At 35.8% G+C, this 27,108-nt stretch overlaps 2 protein-coding genes across 3 annotated transcripts; one reads left to right on the top strand and one right to left on the bottom strand.

The window, feature by feature from the left end:
• Positions 1-1,011: 1,011 nt before the first annotated feature.
• Positions 1,012-4,802, bottom strand: LOC127117894 (probable N-acetylglucosaminyl-phosphatidylinositol de-N-acetylase). The gene is made up of 11 exons (XM_051048024.1): positions 4,661-4,802; positions 3,930-4,066; positions 3,757-3,817; positions 3,392-3,462; positions 2,431-2,495; positions 2,139-2,183; positions 1,955-2,035; positions 1,786-1,853; positions 1,615-1,663; positions 1,345-1,505; positions 1,012-1,247 (listed from the first exon to the last, which is right to left on the bottom strand). Exons 2-11 carry the CDS (start codon positions 4,036-4,038, stop codon positions 1,181-1,183), a joined length of 777 nt encoding a protein of 258 aa, XP_050903981.1. The 5' UTR covers positions 4,039-4,066; positions 4,661-4,802; the 3' UTR covers positions 1,012-1,180.
• A 7,261-nt stretch (positions 4,803-12,063) lies between these two features.
• On the top strand, positions 12,064-14,841 carry LOC127117879 (probable pectinesterase 53). 2 transcript variants are annotated; one of them, XM_051048013.1, is made up of 5 exons: positions 12,064-12,541; positions 12,738-12,927; positions 13,266-13,472; positions 13,543-13,778; positions 14,613-14,841. In XM_051048013.1, exons 1-5 carry the CDS (start codon positions 12,174-12,176, stop codon positions 14,662-14,664), a joined length of 1,053 nt encoding a protein of 350 aa, XP_050903970.1. In that variant the 5' UTR covers positions 12,064-12,173; the 3' UTR covers positions 14,665-14,841. The 2 variants fall into 2 exon arrangements, with proteins under 2 accessions (XP_050903970.1, XP_050903963.1); XM_051048006.1 differs by having other exon boundaries at positions 12,069-12,541; positions 14,581-14,841.
• The last annotated feature ends 12,267 nt before the right edge of the window (positions 14,842-27,108 follow it).

Here is a 27,108-nt window from a genome sequence, read left to right as displayed (position 1 = left end):
CATACTCAAGACTACGTTGATTTGTCTGACTATCTCAACAGGCCATCTCCTGCAGTTGGTAGTTATGTTCCTGGGCCCTCAGATGGTCAAACACCAATGGTGAATCATCAACGTGGGTTAGGGCCACAAATTCAGGTAGCTAGGGGATGTGGGACCAGAGGTCGGTTAGGTGATCCCGGTCATCAACATTAATTTTTTTTGTGTAAACGGGAATTTATATTAATATGGATCGGTCCGATTTCAAAATTATGTAACACGTAGACTATTTTTGAAAAAAAATTACAAAATACACTGAGGTGCCAATCCAATTGCCGCCTCCCTTTAACCCATACACATGGGCGCCAATTGAATTGGCTGCACCATGTGACATAGCCAATCCAATTGACGTCTCCTCTCTAAATTTAAGAGGAGACGCCAATTGGATTGACGCCTCCTCCTAAAAGTGGGGTAGTTTGGGATTTTTTTTGAAAAACTGAATTATTTTAGTAAAAAATTCTTTAAAATTTGTATTAATAATTTTCAAATAAATTTTTTAAAAAATTTATTAAAATTATTAATTAAAAATATTAAATAATAAATTATCCTAGTCGTCACTCAATTCATTAAAAATAATTTTTCTGTGTTAATCATAATTGTCACGTCTATAAAATTGGAGGAGAGTAGCAAAATCATAAGAGTGAGGGGAGGAAAAAAAACTAATTTTTAAAATAGAGGACTAAAATTTAAAAGTCATCCGATTAGAAAGTCCAATACAAATTTGAAAAATATCTTTACTTATTCGAAACATGTGGTTTTTACAAATCAATTACCCGTTTTGTTTCTATCTTGTAGTATTCAAATGTCAATTAGATCACTCATTTTGATACATATAATGTTCGAATCGTCAACTAGATCACTCATTTTGATACATATAATGTACGAATCGTCAACTAGATCACTCATTTTGATCCATACAAACTAAGCAAGCAAAATCTGAGTTAGAACACCTTTAATGAACATATACATCTTGAATAATTTTGAAGAAAATTAGCAGATTTCATTCAATCACGTTGGAGTTGAACCCCGAATCCACAGAATGAAAAACTTGAACAATAGAAGTTTGATATATGTAGATCAAAATTGAATGGCAACAAGTGAGAGTTGATCTCACAAGCAACACAACTTTTTTGGCATTGCAATATCACTTGATCTTTCTAAGAGTGTTCATATAAGTATAACTGGACAAGATTACAAAAAGCTTGCGAAACCTGCAAAAACAAAATCAATTGTTAGATGAGAAAAAACATGTATTTTATCATGCAATGCTGACAGATTCACAATAAAAACTATGTAAAGCATGCATACCAAACCCATTGGCTTTTGTGTTGCGCCATAGCAATAAAACTTCTTCGGGAATGTTCATTTACCAAGCATTGCACTGTTCCATTTGAGGGCAGCATGGCCCAAAACATAGATAACCATATATCATTCGGACCGCTATATTTGCGCAATATGTTGGTGCTGACCTGAGAGCAACGAAAACACCCAAAGAGAGCAAGTCAATTTGAGATTATTCTAAAAAAGCACAATTGGATCATATAAGAATAGAATAAAATTAAGAAATCAAAAACATACAAGCTCCCAAACTTCGATATCTCCTCTTGAAGTATCATATAGTAACTTGCTGCTTACATTACAACATGGAGTTTTTTTCAGGTTAGTGGTATGGTAGCAGCATAAGAATGAGAAAAAAATTATGAGATATGTCAACTGGATTTAATCTAAATAGCTAAATGATGTGATTACCATACTCCATAATGCACGTCACGATGATTACAATGTCCGGAGACACCATATTTGTCAAAAGTAATAATCTGGGGTAAAAGTAATAATGAGAATCTGCTAAAACATGATTTATGACAGCACAATCGGAAGCTTCGTGACCCAAACTACTTTTGCAGAGGCAGGATCTTACCATATCAATGCAGTGACTGGTTATTTCTTCCTCAATAATCTTTGCCAGTAAGCTATGGTTCCAAACTTTACCAAAACCATCCTAAGTATAACAACAGAATAAACAATGACAATATAAGGAACAAACAATTTTTTTTGTAGTAACATTAAGTTTTACAACTCCAATAGACCTATTAGATCAAAACCTGCAGATCTGGATGGTTGATAATCTTCACTTGTTGCATTGGAACCTGTGTACCAATGTTATACAAACAATATCCTTATCAAATTGCTAGATAAAACTACCTTAAAACTACGCAAATAACATTATCAAAGGCTTCCTATGTTTTCCAAGAATGATTAGTTCTAAGGATAGCTATACAATTAAATGATCTAAGGATAAAAAAGTTATAGTGAGACGGGCAGTGTTTAATATGTAACAGGAAGCTCTTGTCAATGTTTCAATGCACATCTATTTCAAGCCACTTTGCAAATCACCTTGAGGGATACACAAGCCTGATAAAGTTCTTGTTTTCTGATATTCCCTTTGCCATCGGCATCACCTGCAGAATATAATAACAAATATGCTATATAAAGGATTGAAGCATAAACATTTAATAATTCCCAGCCTATGGCAGAAAAGAAAATAAAAAGAACAAGAAATTCTAATTGCATGCAAAATATCTTCCATTTTAAGCTGTATAAAACGCCATGGCACCACCATCCTTCACAAATTAGCCATAGCGGTTAGCGAAAAAATCTGCTACCACAATCTGCCACAACACACGTTACTTGATAATACTGACATCTATAATCATCTCATCTGCTCATCATCAATATTGGACTTCTTTTTGCATACTACTCCCTCCGTCTCATAAAAAATGTCCTATTTGAATAATTCACGGTTCTTAAGGAAATGATTGGATGTGTTGATTTTGATGATAAAACTAATACCATTTACTAGAATACCCCTATTAATTGTAGTTAAAAGAATGGTTGAATAAAGTGAAAGTTAATAAATAGGGGTATGATAGTGGAAAAATAATAATAAATGCTACATTGATATTATAAAAGGACAATTATTTTGAGACAGAGAAAAAATGCAAATGAGACACTTTTTATGAGACGGAGGGAGTATCTATTTAGGATAAATATCATTGCCAATATGTAGATATATATGAAGGGGCAACATATAGTTCATCAATAATATAGAACTCTATACACTGAAAACAGTTCAAACTTAATTCTATTTTAAACATAAACTTGCTTAATTCAGAAAAATTCCACCTGAATAAAATCAAACTGCAATACAGGGAGAAAGAAAAACCGATAGTTTTAAAATTGGTTAAAAATGAGCATAATTAAAATCGCCAAAAGCACAAAAGAATCAACATAAAAACACATATACCATAACTAACTGCTATAAATTATAACAAACAAATTATCAAAAGCTAATCACCATTAGATAAGCAGAGTATTTGAACATTATGCCCTCTTGAAGTCAGAAAATTTATAGTTGGAGCAAAGAACCTGCAGAAATGGAATAAAATTTCAAGACAATGTGAAACCACAATGCAAACATTTGAAAATATAAACTTCAAAACAGTTAGATTCACCTACAGGGAATAAAGAAACCCTAACTAGAACTAATTTGATAAAATAGCACTGAAACTGGATCATATCATAGCAGGTGTTTATCATAACTATCGTAGCATAAATAAGTTTATCATAAACCTAAAACTCAAGGCTATTATAAGAGATTGACATGACAATCAACATCATCAACATATTAAAAAATAACAAGATTAGCAGAGTTAAACATACATGGACTCATCATCAGGGTGAGCAATAACCAGTAAGACATTTCTCTTCCGAAAAGCTTTACCTGAGCACAAGCGAGGAAACAAAATAATATAAGCAAACAACAAAATTTTTAGAGTAAAATAAAATAAGAGATAAAATGGAACCTAAAATAAAAAGAGAAAAAGAAAGCGTACCATTCAGCGTAAAATGTTTGGTGGAACGGATGCGAGCGAGAAGGAAAATTTTGAATAGAGAAGTTATCCAAACAAAAATGATACAAGCGATTACGAGAATCAATGCCATGGAGGTTGAAATTGAAACATTGGGGGATCTGATAAAAAAGTATATAACAAATGGTTTAAACAGTGCATGTCTATCACAAAATCTGCATAGTAAACACTATCATTAAGGGAAAAACCTCAGCATCCGCAATCATTTTTTCTAATTGCAAGGGGATAATTACTACATACATGATCTTACCAATGTTTCATATTTTTTCTTAGAATGCAAAACTTAGAGATTCTTACTGTTATACATTGAAAAAGCAAGTTTTGCTTCAAATATTATCAATCATATTTTGCTCAAACACATAAAAAACCAAATTTATCATTCCATACATTCAATTACAGGAATTATATAAAACCTAGAAGCTAAAACACTTAATCATTGAGCAATTGTTGAAACAGCGAAGCATCAAGCATGTCACAATAACATTAGGAAAAGTTGATTTCACAAATCCTCAAATCAAAATCGAAATCCCAAAACAATTCATATAACAAATCAGAAAAAGTTCATATCTTAAATGACCAAATCAAATTGAAATGAGTATCCTAAAAAGATGAAATGGAATCCTATTTATATATGAGAAATCCTAACTAAGAGTATGAAATAGAGAAAAGAGAGAATTGATTAAGAATGGATGAACCTGGAAATACAAATGGTGGGTTGAATCACTGGCTGGACGTGGTTTGGAGATTGGGAGAGGTAGTACAACCAAGGAGAAAGAGGGGTATAGTAGTAATTAACGTATCTTATGTTAGTATAATATATAAACCAATGTTTTAAAAGCTAAACCAACCACTAATTAAATTGTGGAACAATTTATTAAATAAATTAACGATATAAAATTAAATTTCATATACATATTATACATTTATAATTTAATAAAATATATATTTTAAAATTTTATTATAAATTTAATACAACAATATCGATAATATATAATAATAATAATAATAATAATAATAATAATAATAATAATAAATAATTTTAACTTAATTTGAGCTTTCATTTTATAGAAAAATTTGAACAAATTAAATAATTCCAACAAAATAAATTACACCAATTAAAATTAAAATTAAAATAATAAAATATAATATCTAAAATAAATTTTAAAGAATTAATAATACATAAATTAAATAGTAGGTTAAAATTATCAAAAATAAACAATATAATATACTTAATTGAATAAAAGTAAGTAAATGCGAGTTGAATGAGAATCGATAGACAAGTGATAACTGGACAACGACGAGCAATATTGAGTTGAACGACAACTAATATTGAGTTGAACACTGTGACTATGTTTGAAAGAGACGGCGTGCTGATGATGCATGATTGAAAGAAAAACTATAACGAAGTGATACAATTTAGAAGTTTGTATGATCGTAGAAAAAATTAAGATTCTTTTTTTTGTAAATGGTCAAATGTTTTAAGGTATGGGGCATTGACGCATTAAAATTTTCAAATAAATAAATAAATTAAAAAACGGCAAATTTGATGCATTTTTTGAACTAGGCGATTTTACAAAATCGGTTTCAGTTCTTTGGTTCGAACGACTTTGGACGGTTCAACCCAATTTTTCCGATTTTACTCTAGTTTTGATCCACTGACAGTTTTAAAAGGTTTATCGAACTGGATTTAACTCTGGTTTATGATCCAACCGATTGAATCGGCCAGTTCAATCTGATTTTTGAAACATTGATATAAACAAATTATGTATAAATTTTATTTAATAACTACATTAAAAATTTAAAAATATATTTATTAATTAGTTGTGAAATTATAAAGTTTGATTATGTGAATTTTTTTAATTCTATGGATGTCACAGTTTTTTAAGAACTTTGTAGAGATCGAAGTATCAAATTTGATTCTAGTATGTACATATACAATTAAAAAAACTAGAATATAATTTGGAACTATTCGATTAATTCGATTTCAATTATATAGTTGAGTCATTCATTAAGTAGTTTCTGTTGTTTCCCATTGAGGTCGTACTAAATTTCAATGTTTTCGGCGGATGTTGGTTCCATAATGCCTTTTATTAGATTTTATGGGTTTCATGTTGGTTTCTATGAGTTTTGCCTAATTTGGTGTTGGAGTTATTTTTTTTTGTTTTAAATCGGAACTATTATTGGTGTTTATGTTGGCTCCTTCGTCTCTCTAGCGGGTCTCTTAAGTGATGTTGGTTCTGTCATTGTCGCAAGTTTATGTATGTGGTGTAATCTTGGGGTTATGATCTTTTGATTCTCTCATTGTCTCTAGATCTGTCGAGATCTATATGTTTCACGATTTAAGATTTGTCTCATTTGAGTCTAACATTCGTATCACTCCTCGTGATTGATGTTAGAATGATTTGATATCCTTATCATTCTTTTGTTTGATGTTGGATTGTTTGACAGTTGGTTCATTCGTCGTCTTCAAAAGGGAAGCCCCACACAACATATTTTTTACTATTTTGTTTCACACTTGTATGCGGGTTTGATGGGTAGTGTATGTTTAGTTTTTTTTTTAAATCACTTTTGTTGTATTTAAATTTTCGGTATACCCGTTTGGACTAGTTATTTGATTTGATTATGTTAGGTTTATGTCTTCCATCATTTTATATTCTCTTTTATTTTCATTGAGTTTTTATAAAAAAATATCGTGTTTTGAACGTTAATGAGTTGATGGAGTGTGAGAGGAATAAGTCAGTGATCGATGCACTTTGGTTACATAACCTTTAGGTATTCCTTATTTATTCTCCCTATAACTCTCAATGTTTTTATGTGGAGAGGATGTCTCTTTTGTTGGTGTCCAGGAAGAAAACATTGTTGGAGAAGGTGATGGCAAAGAAAGGTGAGGTAGGGGTCGACATTTAAAAAAGTGACATGTCTGGTTTGTTGACTTGTATTTTGAAAAAGAGGAAGCCTCTAGACGATAGAAAGATCATTCTGAATACACCTATCTTTGTTATGTAACCTCGTGTCCTGATATCAAATATTCACGTAGGGCCAAAAAACCTAAGATTTCTTAGGAAAGATTCATATCGACTTGGAGATGAGAGCCTTCATAAACTTGGAGAAGGGAGTTATTGAACATGTGATTCCAAACACAAGAGGATGAATTATGGACGTTTGCAAAATGAAGTCTAATTAAAAATTCTTTGATAAATGAAAGTGTTTAAAATAATTTTATAAAACAAACAAAGAGTAGACAGCATAATAAATAAAAACAAAAATAAAAGTAAATAGCGGAAATATAAAGAGATAAAGGTTGATAGAATCACATCATAACTTATACAGGTTCAGCCTAACCACTTGACCTACTCTTGTCCCTAAAAAATTCTTCTTGAGAGTGTCCACTATATTATATGTGAACTTTTCACATGTTATATATGTCCACGAATCTTCTTGCAACCAAACAAGAGTTTTACATTAGCTATCCTCCACAACAAACACGAGATTTTACACTAGAACAATCTCGAAATCAAACAAGAGCTTTTACACCAGACTGAGATCATAGACCAAACAAAGCTTTTAATGGCCAGTCTCACGAACCAAATAAGATCTTTTAAAAAGGTTGAGCTCACGAACCAAACCGAGATTTTATTGGCTAATCTCACAAACCAAACAAGAGCTTTAGTTTTGTCACATTAACCTCATTTTCCTCGACAAAGTCAATGTTTGTGTCAGATAAGTTTTCTATTTCGTCTATTTAGATGTAGGCTACTTTTTCATTTTTATAATACTTACTCGACTTGGCCTTTTCAACTTGTGCATATCTCTTAAATACTGGGTGTCTAACTTTTTTTGGATGGAATAATCAAGATCCCCTGCAGCAAACTCGAGTAGTTCATGTTCATGCACCTAAGTGAATCACCTTGATTTCATTATCCTAAACATATTTAGGTAATCATCTATGATTTCAACTACCTTTCGCCTCATATTGGCTAATTCCTTGAGGCTAATTTTAGATTGAACCATCTAGAACTGTTCATGAAATGCCCTTTCCAATTGATTCCAATTAAATATGGAATGCTGAGGCAGTGTGGCGAACCACATAAAAGAGTTCTTTGTCAAAGAATTAGGAAAATATTTAATTTTCAAATTCTCATTATTGTCTATATTGCTGACCTCAGTCTGATACCTAGCAATATGCTCGACTGTGGACTCACTGGTGTCACCAGTAAACTTGGTGAATTTTTAGGGACTTTCCATCCCTTGGGAAGTTTGGTCTGTTGGGAATATTCCAACAAAGGAGACACATAATCGGGCCTATGAAGGCTAACATTAAGGCCATTCTGGGCCAAAATCTGTTCGACCACATGTTGAGACAGTTTTTAAGTGTCGGGTTTTGTTATCGTATCCACAGAGATTGTAAGATATCACTGCCGTTCAATGGTTGAATTAATCTTAACTTAATGTAACACTAGGGTTTTGGTTTTAATCAAGTTATCTTGCATACAAAGTAATTAATTGCGGTAAAAGTTACGTTTTGATTAATATGAGAAATATTGTCAAAGTTAGGTTTCAATGATTACATTTGCTTTGCATGTATTTGCTCGGTCAATCATCTTATAAACTCCTTTAGATGATAAATTATTTCATAAGGTCCTCTCAATGCGTTTCTCTCGAACACCCATTGTGAGTTTTGCCATTTTGATCCATTGTTTCTCTCGAACACAATCTATCAAAATGACAACTTTTTGGTTCAACCTTATGGTGAACAAAATCATTCGTTACTATCTCTAGCTAACAAACAAGTTTGGATGAAAACCTAGGTCAAGAATCGGTAAACATCTCTCGATCAAATACCAACACAAAGAGTTTTAAATAGAAACAAAGTTTTCATCATATATTTACCGTTAAAGAGTTTACATATGAGGATCCTTACATTTACACACAAAGCTCGGAAATCACCTACATCTAACCTTGACAAATGGAAGACTTAGCTACTCATTTTCATGGTAGCTTGGTCGGCAAGTAAGGAAAGAGGGTTGATCAACATCCAAGTCGAATAATCGAAGTTGGATGGGAATCCACCTTCTTTTTGTGGAAGATGGTTGCTAGATGAAGAGAAATGAAATTAGGGCATAAAATCTCCCACAAAGCAATGCTGTAAAATATCTAGGAGAAAGTACAAAAAATGGAAAAGTTGGTAAAAATGAGGTATGGTGCCCAAAAGTGGCACCTGCTACTTATAGACAAGTGCAGAACTGTCATGTTCGCTAGGCGAGCATAATAGCTCGCCTAGCGAGGTCCTAAAATGGGCACAAAAAGCCCCTGCGCCCAGAGCAAACAGGGCCTGCTAAACTGTCATGTTCGCCTAGCGAACATACCTTCGCCTAGCGAAGGAAACGCTTCAAGCTCGCCCCCAGCGAGGTTGAGAGGTTTTGCTACTGGAATGCTCGCTGGGGACTCGCTAGAGCCTCGCCTAGCGAGTGAGTGCTGGCTGCACTTTTTCACCAAAACAGAATGAATTCGCTGCAGACTTCGCCATGAGCTCGCCTAGCGAATTAATTTGCTAATTTACTGGAGCTGTTCGCCAGGAGCTCGCCTAGCGAACCCATTCTTCGCCACAGCCTCGCCTAGCGAGCAGGCAGATGAAATGCTCCTTTGCTTTGGTTCCTTTGCCAATTCTCTTGTGTCTTTATTATCAATTAATTCATGCCTTTCCTGCACAATAACAAACACATCAAAGGCACCAAGCTTGTTTATCAATGTAACGCATTCCATGTAAAATAAATGTGATTTTGACAATTTTAGCAAGGCAAAAGAGTGAAAGATGCCCACATATGATAGCTCAAATAAGCACTTTTGGGCATCTAACACCACATTAGTTATATTATTTCCCCCCAAAGTTAATTTTTTGGACATTCCTAAGTACTTGGTTGACGTCCTGGTCTCTTTGCACCATAACTATTTCATGGCCATTTTGGGCTTGATTTCCTTCGACTACCCTCAGTGGAGGTTGTTCGACTGAAATTTGGTTATTAGATGCCAACACATATGCTGGTAAATTTGGGGTGTGTTATGTATTAGAGGGTGAAATGCCACATCTATTTGTTGTGTTAACATGTTCACCATCCCGTGGTTACTTTCATCCATCTGTTTCCTCATGAACGCAAGATGATTTATAGTTAAGACTGATATTCATATAGGAACAAATCGAACTCCTCATTATGGTTGTGTCATCCAACTAGGGTTGCTTATGGTTGATTCTGATGCCAAATGTGGATTGAGGGATGACACTATCGTTGGAGCATTATCTGCAAATGTTGAAACATGACTTTGTAACTTTGCCATCATGGTAGTTGGCAAGCCATATGGGTAATCCCTAATAACTAAAGGTAGGGTAAAAATTGGGACATAAGGGGGGTTAGGGTCCCATACAACCATCGAAGTAGGTGTGAGTTTAATTGGAATATTTGTTACTAGAGGTAAATAAACTATTACTTCTGGTATTGACGTCGAAGCTGCTACTTGAGTTAAGTTTGTGCCTGTGACTTCGACAGAGCTTGATGTCCCTGTTGTAACAACCATCGAAGCGATTGTTGGTTTAGGGTTTGGAACATCATTTCGGGCACGAGAAGCATCTTTTGGGTTAACCATTTTCGCTAAAGTCCTACCACTTTTCAGACACATATGACTTAAGACATTGAAAACATTTCATGTAGAACAAAGATGTCTAAATAATACAATAATTTCTTATAAAAAAATATTTTTTTTTGCACAAAAGCATCCAATTTATTCACACATATTTTTAACGAACAATCACGAGTTTAAAATTCTGTGAGATTAACTTGAAAAATCTCGGGAACAATTTTGTACAAACACGTTTATAAGAAAATATGTGTGAAGTGACTGTGAATATCTTGTGTACAGACAGAATAAAGACAAACTTTAACCATAAAAAAAACTTGAATTAAAACAAAAGAACACAACAATAAATGACATTAAATAAATATAGTAAATGAAATAAATAGTAAAATATTTCAATTAAGAAAAAATAAAGACAATAAAACAAAAGGAACGCTGACTCACATGCTACTCAAAAACTGTTTCACACTTTAACTTAGATACTCCAGTTCTATAAAAAAAATATGAATTTTACGACCCTATTACAACATATGAATCTGCATATATATATATATATATATATATATATATATATATATATATATATATATATATATATATATATATATATATATATATAACTAAAGATAACCGTCTTCGACAGCTAATTCGTAGAAAATAGACACGTCTTCAAAAACATGCAGCTCGATCTCCTAATCCATTGTCATGTTGTCTGTACTTGAAAACTACTGAAAATCATTATCCTACGTTCATAACTGCCCTTAGCGACTAATAACTGTCTGCTCGTCGAAGGTGATTATTGATAGCGTTAAAACCCCTCTCAAGTCTTTGGTTTCTCAAAAATCTTCTGAGTCTTTAAAATCCGTCGAACACTTCGACTTCGACATGGTGTTGAGTGATAAGTTGGATTTGTTCCCGAGACTCCTCCAAACCATGTCTCAAGATCTGCTCTTGAGATTCTTCCAAACCCTAATTCAAATTGTTAGTTAAAACGCTTCAATCGACGTACTCATTTCTATTGACTTGTGTCAATCAATCCTAACAGCCAACATTTTCCAAATACAACACCCAATTGATTTGTTTCCAAATAAAAATTTCAGGTTAACAGTTCCCCATATCATTCCTATCATCATATCATTAAGCATTAAGTCTAATCAAAATATTTGTGTATGATAGTTTGGGTAATATGGTGGAGCCACTATGAGTAAGAGGAAGGCCTAGAGTAAACAGTGATCAGAATGTGGAAGCTAGACCAGATGGAAATAGGGATCTAGATAGACTGTGATCTTAAAATATATTATCAATTTTTCATGTTGAAATAATATTTCGGAACTAAATATTTCTATAACCAATTTTGTTTCTACACATAAAATGTCCAAACTGTCTTATTCTGTGGTCTAGACTGTCTCTTCTTTATGTATGTCACTCCAACAACCCGTGACATCTCAAACTTCTGTCATTGCTCCAACTTTGTTTATATATATACACACACCAAAGCACCAACTAATTTCTAATAGCACTTCAACTTCCAAAAAACTACATTCTCCATCATTATTAATTTTCACATTCTTCTCTCCAAGAATGTCAAAAAAGCATTCCATTTTCAGCACATTAACATTTCTTCTTGTTTTTGTGCAAAATCTAAGCACAATAGAATGTCATACAAAGGGAATTCGACCAATACATTCAACAGGAAACGGTTTAACAACCAACAATACAACAAGAACAGAGTTATCAGAACAACAGTTCATGAAATGGGTGAGTTATGTTGGTGATCTCAAACACACAGTTTTCAAGACTGCAAAAAACAAGCTCTTTGCTTCATACACTTTGCACGTTTCTAAGAATCCTTCTATTGGAGATTTCACTACAATTCAAGATGCCATTGATTCTCTTCCTCCTATCAATCTTGTTCGAGTTGTCATCAAAGTTCATGCAGGAGTTTACATGTGAGTACTACTACTTTATCATCAAAGTTTGTGCCGATTATGTTATTTACCATTTTTATGATGAAATAAACATTAATTTACACTGCGACGAACACAATCAGTGTCGGAATATATGTACAGACAGAAATCACGAAAGCCTTTACAACTCAGGTCCAATGTTTCTTAATCTTGTGTGTGTGGTTTGTTTTATGTCTAGGGAGAAAGTTAACATTCCTCCATTGAAATCTTTCATAAGCATAGAAGGAGATGGAGCAGATACAACAATTGTTCAATGGGGTGACACTGCTCAAACACCAGGTCCAAGAGGGACTCCAATGGGAACATATGGTTCAGCAACTTTTGCAGTTAATTCACCTTATTTCATTGCTAAGAACATCACATTCCAAGTATGTAAATAAAACAACTTTCTATTTTTGTATAGAGACGAAAAAAATACACAATCCATTTCTAATTTTGTCACTAAGTATCAGAGGGATTCAACCATAAGAGTTCTACACAGTCAGCACATCAGTGACAGTTGAATCAAAATCTATAATTAAGTCTAGATTGTATGATTTCATTCAACTACCACCGATGTGCTGACTAGGGAATTCAAGTTTGTGTTAGAGTCATCAAATTTAATGACCATATTTCATTTTCTTAGTATCAAGTTTATGTCAATTATTACAACTTTTTCTTGAATGTGTGTCTGAGGTTTAATAAAAAAAATTGTGTGTGAATGTAGAACACATTTCCTGTTCCTGCACCTGGAGCAATTGGAAAACAAGCAGTAGCATTTAGAATTTCAGCAGACACAGCATCATTCTTAGGATGCAAATTTTTAGGAGCACAAGATACACTTTATGATCATCTTGGTAGACATTACTATAAAGATTGTTACATTGAAGGCTCTGTTGATTTCATCTTCGGCAATGCTCTCTCCCTCTTCGAGGTTAGTTACATTTCTCTACTCGTCCGAGTTTAACAGTACTGTCAGTTAATCGTAACCGTGTGATGATCAGGGATGTCACGTGCACGCGATAGCGAGAAATACAGGAGCACTAACGGCACAAGGAAGGAGTAGTATATTACAAGACACAGGATTCTCATTTGTGAACTGTAAGGTCACGGGTTCAGGGGCACTGTACCTTGGAAGAGCTTGGGGTCCTTTTTCACGAGTTGTGTTTGCTTATACAAATATGGACAATATCATCATTCCTAAAGGATGGTATAATTGGGGTGATCCTAACCGTGAAATGTATGTATCTTTATTTTCTACCTCTCTTTATCTTTTTCTTCATCAATCAATGTCACACAACATGGCATTATGCATGCATTTGAATTGATTGTCATGTTTTCTCTGTTCTTAATAGTATCATAGGGAGTTTATTGTCAAAAAAACGACATAATCCTATTTCTAGAGGAAGGATCATTGGTAATTTAGAGTTAAGGAAGAAAATAGAGGAACATTTGAATTGAAAAGTGTTGGAAAATTAGTATTTTAGTAACAAAATTTTAATGCTTCGTTTTTAATATGTGTTTGTGGAAAATGTTATCCAAAAGATAGCACTTGTATGGTGCAAGTCTACCTGTTATGTTATATACCCTCCAATATTTATTTATTTATTTTTAAATTAAATTAACAAATTATAAGATCTCAATGCTAGTACCACTTTTGAGGAAAAAAATAATAAAAAAATTATAGAGAATATTCTAGCCATGAAGTAAATACTAAATGCAGAGATTGTTTTGGCCACTAAACATGATGGCAGTTTTTGCTAGTGTAGATAAGATAAGACATAGCACTATGTGCATATAGTGTTTAAATACAGAGAATATTCTAGCCATGAAGCAAATACTAAATACATAGAATGTTATGGCCACTAAACTTGGTGGCAGCAGTATTTGCTAGTATAGATAAGATAAGACATAGCACTATGAAGATAGTATCTGAAAATGTAGTATAGGCATGTTAATGTTAATGGATACGTTTATAATATATTAGTTGTCATGATTTATTTATTTCTTTAATTATGTCTCTACTAAAACCACTATTATAGGACTGTGTTCTATGGACAATACAAATGCACAGGACCAGGAGCAAGTTTTGCAGGAAGAGTATCATGGTCAAGAGAACTCACTGATGAAGAAGCTAAACCTTTTCTTTCACTTGCCTTTATTGATGGGACTGAATGGATCAATTTTTAGTTTAATCTTACACATTAATTGTTTACTAATTTTTAAAGATATATGTAAATTTATAATATACAAATTTCATCTGATAGTTCCTTTATGAAAATTACAACTGGGCCTTAGAGCTAGCTATATTCTTTATCCTTTTCTCTTATGATAAAAAAATTATAAAAAAAATCATATGCTATATAATTTAGTGACAGGCATATATTTTAATATCATTTTGTGACATGTAGGTTTTTAAAAAAAAAACTTCTTCTTATTAAGAGCAAAGCCCATTAGAGGAGTCATACAAGAAAACATTGGGCAAGCCCGTAAGAGAAGTCATTCAAAAAGAAATTGCAAATCTCATTTTAAGTGGTGAAAAAACATCATATAAAAATTTAAATTTGTCTATCTGGTTCTGAAAATACATCTCCAGACACATTCTATGTCTCACTACAATACGCTCAAATTGAGTCTCGCCCCATATTTTTCTAAAATTTATTCCGAAGATGCATCTCCGGAATAACTCCATGTACATCTCATGCATTCCTAAGTGAGACGTCATTTTTTGACATAAATTATTTCGAAGATGCATATCTGTATTCATACAAGACAAAATCTGGATATGCATTTTTAGAACTACACCAAACAATAATTTTTTACTTTGATTAAGAGATGTTGCGATAAATTTGATGATATATTATAACTATATTATCATTTTCAATTTTGTAAAAATTAAATCACACACTTTCATAATAACATGAAATTCCGTATATAAATTAATAAATCCAAAGTACACAATGAAGTCAAAGAAAAAAATAAAACCGAAAATAATGCCCATAATACAAATACTAAATACTAATACGTATGACGGACTCAACACCCGTGTTCCTACACTACCTCATGTACTGCAGTATCTCCTGTGCCTCTGTTAGATAACTAATTGATAATCCTGGATAATCTTCGAAGAATCGTGTTCGTTCACTTTCCGAACAAAGTATTTCGACCCTATTTATGCCTGGGTTCACGAAATCTTTGTGGGGATAATTCTTGAAGAAAGAATGTTTCTGGCAAAAGAAAGATTCTGGAACGTAGAATGGTTTTTTGTGTGTAACCCTAAACCGAGGCCAGATTTCCCCCTTTTATAGGAGAACGAAAACTGAAAACGAAAAGTCATACCTTTTCAAGAAAACGGTAATAACGGCTGGGAAGGTTCAAACGTTCAAAAGAAAATTTTCTTCGGGGCGCTGCCCCGCACCCCGCCCGCTGACCTGGCAGCGGGACCCCAGCCAGGGGCTCTGTCCCTTGGACCCCGGCAGGGCGCTGCCCCGCACCCCGCCAGGGGCTTCGCCCCTTGGAACCCCAGCGGGGCGCTGCCCCGCACCCCGCCAGGGGCTACGCCCCTTGGAACCCCGTTTTCAATTACTTGCAGTCAATTACACGTTGGCTCTACGAGCGTGCACTCCGCACTACTCCTAACTCGTTTCCAAGCTTTAACGCATAATTGCATCGGCCTGTAGTAAATCTCATTACTACTAAAATCATGGGTGATACTAAAATCACCAATAAATCCCCCCCATTTTAGTGTAATCCTTGATTTACTTAATATATACAATAAAATATATAAGGGTATATTACAATCAAACAGATGCATAAACGAAAATGTCTTGCGATTGAATTTTCATTTTAGTACAAATACACATTTCAAACACTCGAAAATCTGGGTGTCATAGCGATTGAACCCGTCAATCCATTTGAATGTCAGAAGATATAGTACACATATGTTTCTTACAATACTCTACTATTCATACTTGACACTTTACAAGCCATGTGTCCTTATCCATTAATAAGCATATAGGAAGCCAAGTCCAAACTTCTTGAAGCGACAAAACTTCATGCTTACATAGGTGATTCTTTTAATCTTGTACCTGCATTTACAATTTTTCAAAAGAACCATTAAGAAGATATACTTCAACCTAACCATCACTTGCAGGTCTGAGCACATACCCTGGGAAGATAAATATAATTGCTCCAATCTTTAACTATGATCTTTCCACATTGAATTCTGCTTCTAACGTCATATTAGAAGGGAATTGGGTACATCAAAGCTAATAGATTTAAATGGACTTTAATCCCATCCCAATTACCGACTTCTTTACTAAGTCTCTAGCTAACCCCTTCGTCAAGTGGTCAGCTAAGTTTTGTTGCGACCGAACAAACTCTATAGATATCACCCCATTCATGATTAATTCTCTAATCATACTATGTCTGACACCCAAATGTCTAGACTTTCCATTGTATATTTGACTATAAGCTTTAGCCAATGTGGCAGTACTATCACAACTGATAGAAATTGGTGATATCGGTTTAGGCCATATCGGAATCTCGTATACCAAGTTCCTTAGCCATTCTGCTTCTTTACCAGCAGCAGCTAATGCTACAAACTCAGATTCCATTGTGGAACTAGTTATACATGTTTGCTTCTTGGAAGCCCATGAGATAGCACCTCCCCCAAGCAAGAACACCCATCCACTTGTAGAGGATGAATCTTCAGCATTATTTATCCAACTAGCATCCGAATAACCCTCTAACACCGAAGGAAATCCCATATATGACAATCCATAATTCATTGTACCCTTCAAGTACTTGAATACCCTAGTTATCGCATGCCAATGATGCCGGCTAGGATTACTCGTAAATCTGCTCAACTTTCCAACCGCATAAGCAATATCCGGTCGAGTGCTAATCATAGCATACATCAAAGAGCCTATAGCTCTTGAATATTCGAGTTGATCTACAGGTTTACCTGTATTTGGCATAAGTTTTTCTCCCGGATCCATTGGAGTACTTACTGGAGAACAACTTTCACAATTGAACTTCTTGAGCATTTTCTCAATGTAATGAGATTGCGTAATTACAATCCCTTTATTTTCCCGTTTAATCTTAATTCCTAGAATAACGTCCGCTTCTCCCATATCTTTCATGGAGAACTTTGATGACAAGAAATTCTTTGTTATATCAATTTGATTTTGGTCGGTGCCAAAGATCAACATGTCATCAACATATAAGCAAGTGAAAACTCCTTTACCAGATGTATCAAATTTGCTATATACACATTTGTCAGCTTGGTTTAGAATGAAACCATTGGACAAAACAACCTCATCAAACTTTTGATGCCACTGCTTCGGAGCTTGTTTTAGCCCATATAATGACTTAATTAGTTTACACACTTTATGTTCATTACCAGGCATTACAAAACCTTCAGGTTGCTTCATATACACTTCTTCTTCCAAATGACCATTCAGAAAGGCTGTTTTGACATCCATTTGGTGAATCACTAGATTATGAATAGCCGCCAAGGCAATCAACAATCTAATAGTAGTGATACGGGCAACAGAAGCATAGGTATCGAAATAATCAATCCCTTCCTTTTGTCTGAAGCCTTGGATAACTAGTCTAGCTTTAAACTTGTCAATTGTACCATCGACTTTCATCTTCTTTTTGAAGATCCATTTGCAACCTGGTGGTAAATCAGATAGTATCCAAGTATTATTTTCCATGATAGAGCCAATCTCTTCATCAATTGCTTCTTTCCAAAAAGCAGAATCTCGAGACTTGATAGCTTCATCATACGTTCTTGGATCCTCTTCAATACTATAGCAATAATACTATTGAGTGTCAATCTGATCCTTTGATCCCTCAACTAAATATAGTTGGAAATCAGATCCATAAGATTTAGTTTTTCTAGCTCTTTTGCTCCTACGGGGTTCAAGTGCTTGACTTGGCACATCATTTGAATGATAATCTCTTAGAGATTCATCTGAAATAGGTATAGAGTCCTTTGGTCTAGGTACAGAGGAGAAACAGTTCTCATCAAATATGGCATCTCTCGATTCTATAATTGTGTTAATAGAGATCGAGTCATTAGGCTCTATAACATAGAACCTATAGGCCTTGGAGTGCTCGGCATATCCAACAAAGATGCAAGCTACACCCTTTTCACCCAAAGTTTTCCTTTTTGGGTCCGGGAGTCTAACCACGGCCCTACAACCCCAAACACGTAGAAATGTCAGGTTGGGTCGTTTCTTATACCAAAGTTCATATGGGGTAGTTTTGTTCCTTTTATTGGGAACTCTATTTAACAAATAGCATGCCGTTAACATGGCTTCTCCCCAAAATCCTTCACTCAGACCAGAGTAAGATAACATGGCATTCACCATTTCTTTTAGCACTCTATTTTTCCTTTCAGCCACACCATTTTGTTGAGGTGTGTAGGGAGCCTTAGTCTCATGAATGATTCCTACGGATTGGAAAAACACAGGATCATAATATTCACCACCTCTATCTGTGCGTAATGTTTTAATCAACACATTCTGTTGCACTTCAACTTCAGTTTTATAAATTTTGAATTTATCTAAGGCTTCGTCCTTAGCGTGCAACAAATAGACATAGCAGAATCTAGATGTGTCATCTATGAAAGTGACAAAATATTTTTTATGCCCTAATGATGGAGTAGCATGTAAATCACATAAATCACTATGTATCAACTCAAGAATGACAGATTTCCTTGTTATACTTTTAAATGGTTGCCTAGTTATCTTAGTTAACATGCAAGTTTTACACTTTTCTACATTTTTATCAAGATTAGGAATTAATTTATCTTTAGACATTTCATGCATTCTTTTATAATGTACATGTCCTAGACGAGCATGCCATAACGAAGAATTGATAATATTCGAAGAGGACATAAATACAGAACCAGAATCATTAGGAACTCCATTCAAATTCATCATAAACATACCATTATTATAATATCCAAATCCTACAAACACACCAGACTTTGATAATACATATTTATCTGATTCACACACTTGCTTGTATCCAAGCTTATTTAATACAGGGCCAGAAATTAAATTCTTTCGTAATTTAGGAACATACAAAACATTAAACAAAGTAATAGTTTTTCCGGAACTGAATTCTAACACCACGTTTCCTTTGCCTTCAACGGGAGCGAAGTGATCATCTCCCATGTAGAGGACAGAACCATCTTCCACTGGAACAAAAGTCTTGAACCAGAAACGATCCTTGCAAACATGTGTAGTGGCGCCAGAATCAATCCACCATGCGGTAGCATCATCCTGCACATAAAATGCTTCAGAATTTAGTAAAACAGAATGTTTAATTAAACTATTCAAATCACGAATTGATTTCTGACCTTGGTTTTCGGATTGGTCCTTAGACCCCTTTCCTGAACCACTTGCATTCGCGTTATCGTGCTTTTTAACGAAGCGACAATCCCTCTTGAAGTGGCCTGTTTTACCACACTTCCAGCATTCTAATTTCGGTTTCTTGTTAGCACCGAAACTGCCCTTATTGTCCTTGAAAGCACGCTTCTTTCCTTTGTTTTTGTTGTTACCGTTCCTACCACCCTCTTCGATCATATTAACCGAGGGTCCAGCAATTTCTTTGCCTTTTCCTTTGTTATCCTCCTGCGCTCTTAGAGATTCTTCTATGCGCAAGTGACTTCCAAGTTGGATCAAAGACAGTTCGTCTTTTCCATGTTTCAGATTGTGTTTGAAATCTTTCCACGAAGGAGGCAACTTGTCTATGATGCTTGAGACAGATATTGTTTCATCCATATTTAATCCGTGTAGTGTGAACTGTCCAAGGATTCGGAGGAGTTCATTGAATTGTTCCATGACAGACCTTGATTCAACCATTTTGTAGTTGTTGAAATCAGTCACCAGAAACTTTTTACTGGATGAGTCCTCTGCCATGTACTTGGATTCGAGACAATCCCACAATTCCTTTGCAGATTCTATGTTTTGGTAAATATCAAATAAGGGATCAGACATACCGTTAAGAATGTGCCCTCTGCATATGTAGTCGTCGTTCTCCCACTTTGATCTGCGTCTCAGATTTTCAACTGTGTCATCTTCCCGAATTTCTGGAATCGGTGTAGATAGGACATGCACCACCTTCAACGTTGTCAACATGAAATGCATCTTCTTCTGCCAACGCCTGAAATCTTGTCCTTGAAACTTGTCCAATTTTCCGAAATTTCTGGTCATCTCCTTGACGGTGTTTCCTCCAGCCATGATTATCAGATGAATACTTTGTTCGTTTGTTAGATAACTAATTGATAATCCTGGATAATCTTTGAAGAATCGTGTTCGTTCACTTTCCGAACAAAGTATTTCGACCCTATTTATGCCTGGGTTCACGAAATCTTTGTGGGGATAATTCTTGAAGAAAGAATGTTTCTGGCAAAAGAAAGATTCTGGAACGTAGAATGGTTTTTTGTGTGTAACCCTAAACCGAGGCCAGATTTCCCCCTTTTATAGGAGAACGAAAACTGAAAACGAAAAGTCATACCTTTTCAAGAAAACGGTAATAACGGCTGGGAAGGTTCAAACGTTCAAAAGAAAATTTTCTTCGGGGCGCTGCCCCGCACCCCGCCCACTGACCTGGCAGCGGGACCCCAGCCAGGGGCTCTGTCCCTTGGACCCCGGCAGGGCGCTGCCCCGCACCCCGCCAGGGGCTTCGCCCCTTGGAACCCCAGCGGGGCGTGTAACACCCTTCTAAAATACCCCAATTATTAAATAAAAACAACAAATATATATCAGAGTAATTATGCACCAAGGGTGTCACACAACTACTTCACACCATAATAACTGTCATGCTCTTTATTTAATCAAAATAACATTTTCTTGCATAATTCGCAGCGGATAGAAATCAACTAACCATTCAAAACATATAACATATTACAGGTAAAAAGGTTCAACAACCAACAATAAAACAATTAAAACATCCCGTCCCGATGTTACATCTATCAGAGCATGACCCACTAAGGAGACCACACTAGACTCCAAGCACTAGCTTCTACTCACTCACTGCTCGTTACCTGAAAAATAGTTGTAAGGGTGAGTTCCTCAATCGATATAATAAGCATTATAAATCATCATGTAATGCTAAGTAAATTTACACGTCAATCACCCTAATCATATCATGCATTCAGTAACGGCACATCAACTCAAATATCATACTCAATAACAACGTAAAATGCAACTCAATAACAACATAAAATGCAACTCAATAACAACATAAAATGCAACTCAAATGAGACTCGACTCGTCATGCATGTGGTACCAATCGGAGTAAAACTCCCAACTTAAAATCATTGCCATTTTATTGGGCATCAAGGCATAAGCCTTCAACTTTCAACTTAAAATTTGCCAATCCAGGCCAACGTGGTGTGAGCAAAGCTCCGACTTAATGCATATGAATGTACATGGCATACACGACTTTACAATTCCGACAACATAATAATAATAGCAACACAACAAGGTTTTCAACATAATCAACTTATAATCAACTTTGGCTCATCAAGCCTACAACTCAGTATTTTCAACAACTTTCCGTACACGGAACAACTTCACAACTCAGTCATACTTGCATCGACACTTTATAACACAAACCCAACAAATTTTACTCATCAAAATTGACTACAATATTACTTCATAACATAACTCAATCCCTACTATGTCACATACCAACCTAGGCAAATCACCAATTATGTTCACAACATTAAAATATCAAAGAGTTTTCACTTTTCCAACAGTATTAACCGGTTAACGCCCTGGGTTAACCGGTTAACGCAGGACAAAAACACATTTTCTGGCAAAACGCAACAGTGTTAACCGGTTAACGCCCTGGGTTAACCGGTTAACGCAGGCAAAACAGCACATTTCCACAAAATATAACAGTGTTAACCGGTTAACGCCTTGGGTTAACCGGTTAACGCAGACAAAACAGCAGTTCCTGCGCTAACACAAGGCAGAATGCAGAGTTCTCCGCATTTTCCGCCGTTGGAGGACTTCCGGACCTCCGATTCAATTTCCGTAAAAAGCTATACGTTCGGGGGAACACGACTCGCACAATTACGGACTCAATTACAACTTTAATACAACTTATTCATCACAATATTTCAGCATTCAACATCCCAATTAGGGTCACTTCAACGGTTTATCACTACCCATGACATGTTAATCTATAATACCCATTAAACGACGATAAACCCCCCTTACCTGAGATAATCCGGCAATCTCTAAGCTTCAAGCTTTTCCGTTCTTCAACCTTTGCTCTCTAGCTCTTCCTCTTTGCCCTTTCTCCACTTTCCACTTTTCAGCCGCTTCTCCGTTTCACGTGAAAACTCTTTACCAAAAATGAAAACCCTTTTCTCTTATTCCAACTTATATATTTTCCACTAATTATTATTCCAAATAATAATAATAATAATAATAATAATCCAATAATTCAATTTATTTAATTAAATTAATAAATATATTATTAACTTAATTTAAATAATTCTCTTATTTTATTCGGGGTGTTACAGGGCGCTGCCCCGCACCCCGCCAGGGGCTACGCCCCTTGGAACCCCGTTTTCAATTACTTGCAGTCAATTACACGTTGGCTCTACGAGCGTGCACTCCGCACTACTCCTAACTCGTTTCCAAGCTTTAACGCATAATTGCATCGGCCTGTAGTAAATCTCATTACTACTAAAATCATGGGTGATACTAAAATCACCAACAGCCTCCCCCATAATGGCATCTAGAACGTCCCTCACCTCAGAGCCATCATAAAAGAGTCCTCTGCCAATATCGTATGTCAAATCTCCATGATACAACGACATCTAGGCAACACATCAATAACATGATATGCCATATTCTGTTTCTCATCTAGTATATTCTGTTTCTCTTATTCCAACTTATATATTTTCCACTAATTATTATTCCAAATAATAATAATAATAATAATAATCCAATAATTCAATTTATTTAATTAAATTAATAAATATATTATTAACTTAATTTAAATAATTCTCTTATTTTATTCGGGGTGTTACAACTCTCCCCCACTAAAAGAGTTTTCGTCCTCGAAAACATACCTCAAGCAAATAACTCTGGATAAGACTCTTTCATCTGACTCTCCAGTTCCCAAGTCACATTGCCAGCTGCTGGTCCTCCCCAAGCTACTTTCACTAAGGCAATCTCTTTACCCCGCAACTGCTTCAACTCTCGATCCTCAATCCTCATAGGCGATATTTCAACGGTCAGGTTATCTCTTACCTGTACATCATCTACTTGGATCACATGCGACGGATCATGAATGTACCTCCTCAACTGAGACACATGAAAAACCTCATGCAAATTCGCAAGTGACGGCGGTAAAGCGATACGATAGGCTACCTCTCCTATCCTCTCCAAAATCTGATAAGGACCAATAAATCGAGGTGTCAACTTCTTTGACTTCAAAGCTCGACCAACCCCAGTTATCGGAGTAACACGAAGAAACACGTGATCTCCCTCTCGGAACTCAAGTGATTTCCTCCTCTTATCATGATAACTCTTCTGACGACTCTGAGCCATTCTCATCTTCTCCTGAATCATCTTAATCTTTTCTGTAGTCTGTTGAACAATCTCCGGTCCAACCACAACACTCTCACCGGACTCATACCAACATAACGGTGTCCGACATCTCCTACCATACAAAGCTTCAAACGGCGCCATACCAATGCTCGAATGAAAACTATTGTTGTAGGTAAACTCAATCAAAGGTAAATAACAATCCCAAACACCTCCCTTTTCCAAAACGCAAGCTCTCAAAAGATCCTCCAATGACTGAATCGTCCTCTCAGTCTGACCATCAGTCTGCGGGTGATATGCAGAGCTCAATCTCAGTTTAGTTCCCAAAGCCTTCTGCAAACCTTCCCAGAATTTCGATGTAAATCTAGGATCTCTGTCCGAAACAATACTCGACGGAATACCATGCAAACTTACAATTTTCTCAATATACAACTCGGCTAATCTCTCTAACGAATAGTCCATTCTGATCGGAATGAAATGAGCCGACTTTGTCAATCTGTCAACAATCACCCAAATAGCTTCAAAATTCTTAATTGTCCTCGGTAAACCAGAAACAAAATCCATACTGATACTATCCCACTTCCACTCTGGAATAGCCAACGGTTGCATTAGCCCAGACGGCTTCTGATGCTCAATCTTTGACTTCTGACAAGTCAAACAGGAATAAACAAAACTCGCAATTTCTTTCTTCATTCCCGGCCACCAAAATAACTTTTTCAAATCATGATACATCTTCGTAGCTCCAGGATGAATACTCAGGCCACTACGATGTCCTTCTTCAAGAATACTCTTCTTAAGTTCGATAACATCCGGAATACACACCCGATTACCAAATTTCAAAACATCATTCTCATCAACTCTGAATTCGCCACCTTGACCTTGATTCACTAGAGTCAACTTATCAACCAAAAGCACATCGGATTTCTGACCCTCTCTGATCTCATCCAGAATACCACTTGTTAACTTCAACATTCCCAATTTAACACTATTGTGAGTACTCTCACACACCAAACTCAAGTCTCTAAACTGCTCAATTAAATCCAATTCCTTAACCATTAGCATAGACATATGTAATGATTTCCGACTCAATGCATCAGCCACTACGTTTGCTTTACCCGGATGGTAATTCAAACCAAAGTCATAATCCTTTAGAAACTCTAACCACCTTCTCTGTCTCATATTCAGCTCTTTCTGATCAAACAAATACTTTAAACTTTTATGGTCACTGAAAACCTCAAATCTTGACCCGTACAAGTAATGCCTCCATAACTTCAGAACAAATACCACAGCCGCCAACTCTAAATCGTGCGTCGGATAGTTCCTCTCATGAACCCTCAGCTGTCTTGAAGCATAAGCTATAACCTGCTTATTCTGCATCAACACGTCACCCAAACCCAACAATGAAGCATCACAGTAAACTTCAAATGATTCCGACGAACTCGGTAATATCAGAATAGGAGCAGTAGTTAACCTTCTCTTTAACTCTTGGAAACCTCCTTCACATTTTGAGTCCCAAACAAACGCTTGCCCCTTCCTAGTCAACATCGTCAATGGTAACGCCAACTTAGAAAATCCCTCAATGAACTTCCTATAATAACCAGCCAAACCAAGGAAACTTCGAATCTCAGCAACAGACTTCGGAGCTTCCCACTTAGATACCGCTTCTATCTTAGAAGGATCAACAGCAACGCCACCTCTTGAAATCACATGACCAAGAAAACTCACCTCTCCTAACCGAAATTCACACTTGGACAATTTAGCAAATAACTTCTTTTCTCGTAGAACTCCCAAAACCACTCTCAAATGTTCAGCATGCTCTTCTTCAGATTTCGAATACACCAAAATATCATCAATAAACACCACAACAAACTTGTCTAGGTACGGATGGAAAATCCTATTCATATACTCCATAAATACTCCCGGCGCATTAGTCACACCAAAAGGCATTACAGAATACTCATAATGTCCATACCTTGTTCTGAAAGCAGTCTTCTGAATATCCTCGGTTTTCACACGGATCTGATGATACCCAGATCTCAAATCTATTTTGCTGAACACACTCGCACCAACCAACTGATCCATCAAATCATCAATCCTCGGCAAAGGATACCGATTCTTGATCGTCACTTTATTCAGTTGCCTGTAGTCCACACACAACCTCATAGTACCTTCTTTCTTCTTAACCAATAGCACTGGTGCACCCCACGGTGACACACTCGGACGAATAAATTTCTTATCCAACAGATCTTCCAACTGACTCTTCAACTCAGTTAACTCAACAACAGACATACGGTACGGAGCCATCGATATCGGCCTAGTACCAGGTACCAAATCAATCGAGAACTCCACTTCGCGCTCTGGCGGTAATTCATTCACCTCTTCCGGAAACACATCAGGAAAATCACACACCACGGCTAGATCGCCAATCACCAGTTTATCTTTAGCCTCCAAAGTCGCTAACAGCATAAACAACTCTGCCCCATCAGCTACTTCCTCATTCACTTGCCTTGCTGATAGAAACAAACTCTTTCCCTCCTCAATCTCAGGAAAGACCACCGTCTTATCAAAACAATTGATAGAAACTCGGTTAAACACCAACCAGTTCATACCCAGAATAACATCAATCTGCACTAGTGGAAGACACACTAGGTCCATCCCAAAGTCTCTACCAAAAATACTCAAAGGACAATTTAAACAAACCGAAGTAGTAGTCACTGAACCCTTCGCAGGAGTATCAATTACCATACTACCAAACATCTCAGATATCTCTAACTTAAGTTTCACAGCACAATCCAAAGATATAAAGGAATGAGTCGCACCTGTGTCAATAATAGCTACAAGAGGAAAGCCATTAATATAACACGTACCTCGGATAAGTCTGTCCTCACTGGAGGTTTGAGTTCCGGTCAATGCGAACACCTTCCCAGTCTGAGATTTCTTTGGCTTCTGACACTGACTTCCAATATGCCCTTCTTCGCCACA

This window comes from Lathyrus oleraceus, chromosome 1 (assembly GCF_024323335.1).
Source record: "Lathyrus oleraceus cultivar Zhongwan6 chromosome 1, CAAS_Psat_ZW6_1.0, whole genome shotgun sequence".
Classification (NCBI taxonomy): Eukaryota; Viridiplantae; Streptophyta; class Magnoliopsida; order Fabales; family Fabaceae; genus Lathyrus; species Lathyrus oleraceus.
The sequence above is the reverse complement of the archived record's forward strand: the minus strand, read 5'-3'. Positions and strand labels throughout refer to the sequence as shown.

Bases quoted from the DNA above. Each gene is read 5' to 3' on its own strand.
- LOC127117894 (XM_051048024.1), bottom strand. From the start codon at position 4,038: ATGGCATTGATTCTCGTAATCGCTTGTATCATTTTTGTTTGGATAACT. The intron at 1,854-1,954 runs GTAAGATCCTGC...CTTTTACCCCAG, and splicing joins CCAGTCACTGCATTGATATG to ATTATTACTTTTGACAAATA. The intron at 1,506-1,614 runs GTATGTTTTTGA...CGTTGCTCTCAG, and splicing joins ATATCGAAGTTTGGGAGCTT to GTCAGCACCAACATATTGCG.
- LOC127117879 (XM_051048006.1), top strand. From the start codon at position 12,174: ATGTCAAAAAAGCATTCCATTTTCAGCACATTAACATTTCTTCTTGTT. The intron at 12,928-13,265 runs GTATGTAAATAA...GTGTGAATGTAG, and splicing joins CTAAGAACATCACATTCCAA to AACACATTTCCTGTTCCTGC. The intron at 13,473-13,542 runs GTTAGTTACATT...TGTGATGATCAG, and splicing joins ATGCTCTCTCCCTCTTCGAG to GGATGTCACGTGCACGCGAT.